Source organism: Gopherus flavomarginatus, chromosome 5, assembly GCF_025201925.1.
Source record: "Gopherus flavomarginatus isolate rGopFla2 chromosome 5, rGopFla2.mat.asm, whole genome shotgun sequence".
In the NCBI taxonomy this organism is placed as follows: domain Eukaryota; kingdom Metazoa; phylum Chordata; order Testudines; family Testudinidae; genus Gopherus; species Gopherus flavomarginatus.
The window spans coordinates 132,920,949-132,924,988 of NC_066621.1; the positions used below are offsets into that span (position 1 = coordinate 132,920,949).

General features: G+C 45.6%; 1 protein-coding gene across 1 annotated transcript; it reads left to right on the forward strand.

Annotated features, from left to right (window-relative positions):
* The first annotated feature begins 1,467 nt into the window (after positions 1-1,467).
* On the forward strand, positions 1,468-3,450 carry LOC127051766 (chromatin assembly factor 1 subunit A-like). Its single transcript, XM_050954494.1, has 2 exons — positions 1,468-1,739; positions 2,731-3,450. The coding sequence occupies exons 1-2, from the start codon at positions 1,547-1,549 to the stop codon at positions 3,264-3,266; spliced, it is 729 nt and encodes a 242-aa protein (XP_050810451.1). The 5' UTR covers positions 1,468-1,546; the 3' UTR covers positions 3,267-3,450.
* The last annotated feature ends 590 nt before the right edge of the window (positions 3,451-4,040 follow it).

The following is a 4,040-nucleotide window of genomic DNA, read 5'->3' on the forward strand; positions in this document are numbered from 1 at the left end:
CATTAATAGTGTTATTCTAGCAAAGAATGTGGCCTTCAGGCATTTACTCTTGGAATAAGAAAAATTATACCAGTAATTTCTCGGAGGCTAAAATTAGGTTTTGATTTTTAGTTTAAAAACTAATGAAACATTTTTGACGTTTCTCTGCCCTATGTAATTACTGTTTTAGAGTACTATATTCCAAACAGTTCACAGAGTATTAATGGTAATATTTCAGAGAAAAGCCAATGATCATTAGAGCAGAGAGAGAAGCTTGAACAAAAGGAATCATTTACCAGATTTTATGAATGGTACATCCAGATACAATGAGGATCCTGCTTCCCCTTCCCGCCACCACATGATTAACTCATTTTAAAATAATGGACTACAGTTCTTCTCTAGTCAATTTTTTGCCACTAACGTGGAAGTTCAAACAAAATATTCTTTGGAAAGATGAATGTAGAAATCAAAATTATCATGTAGTATCCCTGGACTATTTACACATTCTCATATGACAAATATTTGAGATACTGGAATAATATAGAAATTCCTTAGGTTGTAAAGGGAAATACAAATCATGTAAATGGAAGAGAAGTTGCATTAGGTTTCTTCAGATAAATACTCCCTATAATTCTTATGTCAATGTAACACTTGGCAAAACACTATGCAAGAGGTGTACATATGCATCAAATCTTGTGTATTATTAGCTTAAAATGTATCCAGGAAAATACCACTTTAGTGTATTAGGAGACTGCTCAAGCATTGCCAGTAGTCTGTAGCTGCCATTAAAGCTTCGTTTACAACTCTCAGGCCTGGTCTACGCTACGCGTTTAAACCAATTTTAGCAGCGTTAAACAGATTTAACGCCGCACCCGTCTACACTACGAGGCCCTTTATATCGATATAAAGGGCTCTTTACATCGGTTTCTGTACTCCTCCCTGACGAGAGGAGTAGTGCTAAAATCGATATTACCATATCAGATTAGGGTTAGTGTGGCCGCATATCGACGGTATTGGCCTCCAGGTGGTATCCCATAGTGCACCACTGTGACTGCTCTGGACAGCAATCTGAACTTGGATGCACTGGCCAGGTAGACAGGAAAATATCCATGAACTTTTGAATTTCATTTCCTGTTTGGCCAGCGTGGAGCTGTGATCAGCACAGGTGACCACGCAGAGCTCATCAGCACAAGTAGCAATGCAGTCTCCTGAGAATTGAAAAAGAGCTCCAGCATGGACCGCACGGGAGGTACTGGATCTGATCGCTATATGGGGAGAGGATTCAGTGCTAACAGAACTCCGTTCCAAAAGATGAAATGAAAAAATATTTGAAAAAATTTCCAAAGCTATGATGGAAAAAGGCCACACCAGGGACTCAGTGCAGTGCAGAGTGAAAGTTAAGGAGCTCAGACAAGCCTACTAGAAAACCAAAGCAGCAAATGGAAGATCCGGGTCAGGGCCGAAAACATACCACTTCTACGCTGAGGTGCATGCAATTTTAAGGGGCTGCGCCACCACTACCCCACCCCTGTCCGTGGATTCCGAGGTGGGGGTTGTAATCTCAACCATGGCTGAGGATTCTGCAGAGGGGGAAGATGAGGAGGAGGAGGAGGAGGAGGAAGAGGAGGATGACCTTGAAGTGAGCACACAGCACTCCGTTAGCCCCAACAGCCAGGAGCTTTTTGTGACCCAGACGGAATTACCCTCCCAGCCCTCCCAAGTCACTAGCCCAGACAGTGAAGCCATGGAAGTGACCTCTGGTGAGTGTACCTTTGTAAATATAAAACATAGTTTAAAAGCAAGTGTTTTTTAATGATTGATTTGCCATGAGGGCTTGGGATGCATTCGCAGCCAGTAAAGTTACTGGAAAAGTTTGTTAACATGTCTGGGGATGGAGCGGAAATTCTCTAGGGACATCTCCATGAAGCTCTCCTGGAGGTACTCCAAAAGCCTTTGCAGAAGGTGTCTGGGCAAGGCAGCCTTGTTCCATCCACCACGGCAGGACACTTTACCACGCCATGCATGTAGCAAGTAATCGGGTATCATTGCATGACAAAGCATAGCTGCGTATGGTCCCGGTGATTGCTGGCATTCAAGAAACATCCGTTCTTTATCTCGCTCTGTTATCCTCATCAGAGTGATATCGTTCATGGTAACCTGGTTGAAATTCAGGAATTTAATTAAGGGGACAGAGATGGCCATTTTCCTACTGGGCTGTTGCTTAAAAGAAATCCTTCCTTGCATGTAGCCAAGCGGGGGGAAGGGAGGAAGGATAGCGCTGAGCTTTTTTGTGTTTGGATAGCAGGAATCTTCCCAGCTACCAGCCACGCGGTGGGGGGTGAAAAGGGGGGTGATTAGCAGTGATCTTCCATGATACCAGCCATGCGGTGGGGGGGAGGGGTAAAGCAATCATCCTAGAGAATTGGATGGGGGGGTTGGCTTCTGCTGCTGCATGTTAACAGGAAAGAAGCATCAGAGGGCACTGTGTATATGAAGGCTGGAGAAGCTGAAAGACAATGGCTTACCATGGCCGCATGCAAGCTGAATTCTGATGTCCGGACCTGCGTCTGTGAGATCTGTAACACCAGAGCCGCAGGCACTCAATATTAAGATGCAAAATGCGACCTTGTAGTGAAATCACATGTGCTATGTAAGGTGAATAGTGTTGTTCACTGTGAAAGAGTATAACCATTATTCTGTAAAATGTATCTTTTTAAATACTTCTCTCCCTTTTTTCCCTCCCTCATGCAGCTGCACATTTTTTAAGCCTCCCTACTCCATCCCGAAGGCTATCTCAGATAAGGCAGAGGAAAAAGAAGAAGCGAGATGAAATGTTCTCGGAAATCATGGAAATAACCCGCAACGAAAGAGCTCATCTGAATGAGTGGAAGGACGTGGTAGCAAAGTACAGGAAAGATGCCAGTAAACGTGAGGACAGGAGGGACCAACGTGAGGATAGGAGGGACGAACGTGAGGAGAGGAGAGACACTCGAGATGAGAGGTGGCGGCAGGAAGATCAGAGGTGTAGGCAGGAAGATCAGCGGTGGCAGGATGCAATGCTGGAGCTGCTGCGTGATCAAACTGATATCCTCCGACGTCTGGTGGATCTTCAGGAAGAGCAGCGGGGTCACAGAGTGCCGCTGCCGCCCCTGTGTAACCACCCTCACCACTCACCATGTTCCATATCTTCCTCACCCAGACGTGTAAGAATGCGTGGGGGAAGGCTTCGTGCACCCGCCCACTCCACCCCAGTGGACAGTCCAACCAAAAGGCTGTCATTACATTGAAATGTGTTTAATGGCCTTTTCCTTCCCTCCTATCCTCCTCCCAAACCACACGCGGGATACCTTGTCAGTTCTCTGCCTCTTTTTATAATTACTTTTTAATAATGAATACATGATTTTTAAACGATAGAGACTTTATTTCCTTAAGCAAGCTGTAATCAAAGTGGGAGGGTGGGTTGCTTACAGGGAATGACTTTTAATAAAGAATACATGATTTTTAAATGATAGTGACTTTATTTCCTTAAGCAAGCTGTAATCAAAGGGGGAGGGTGGGTTGCTTACAGGGAAGGAGTCAATAAAGTGGGGGGGTTCATGAAGGGGAAACAAACACAGCAGTCACACCGCACCCTGGCCCGTGATGAAACTCATTTTCAAAGCTTCTCTGATGCGCACCGCTTCCTGGTGTGCTCTTCTAATCGCCTTGGTGTCTGGCTGCGCGTAATCAGCGGACAGGTGATTTGCCTCAGCCTCCCACCCCGCCATAAAGGTCTCCCCCTTACTCTCACAGAGATTGTGGAGCACACAGCAAGCAGCAATAACAAAGGGGACATTGGTTTGGCTGAGGTCTGAGCGAGTCAGTAATGTGCGCCAGGGCGCCTTTAAACGGCTAAATGCACATTCTACCACCATCCTGCACTTTCTCAGCCTGTAGTTGAACAGCTCCTGACCACTGTCCAGGCTGCCTGTGTATGGCTTCATGAGCCATGGCATCAAGGGGTAGGCTGGGTCCCCCAGGATAACTATAGGCATTTCAACATCCCCAACTGTTATTTTCTG

What these genes read in the sequence shown, in the direction of transcription:
- LOC127051766 (XM_050954494.1), top strand. Translation starts at nt 1,547, where the DNA reads ATGGCTGAGGATTCTGCAGAGGGGGAAGATGAGGAGGAGGAGGAGGAG. An exon ending in AGCCATGGAAGTGACCTCTG is followed by an intron (nt 1,740 to 2,730) that starts GTGAGTGTACCT and finishes TCCCTCATGCAG; the next exon opens with CTGCACATTTTTTAAGCCTC.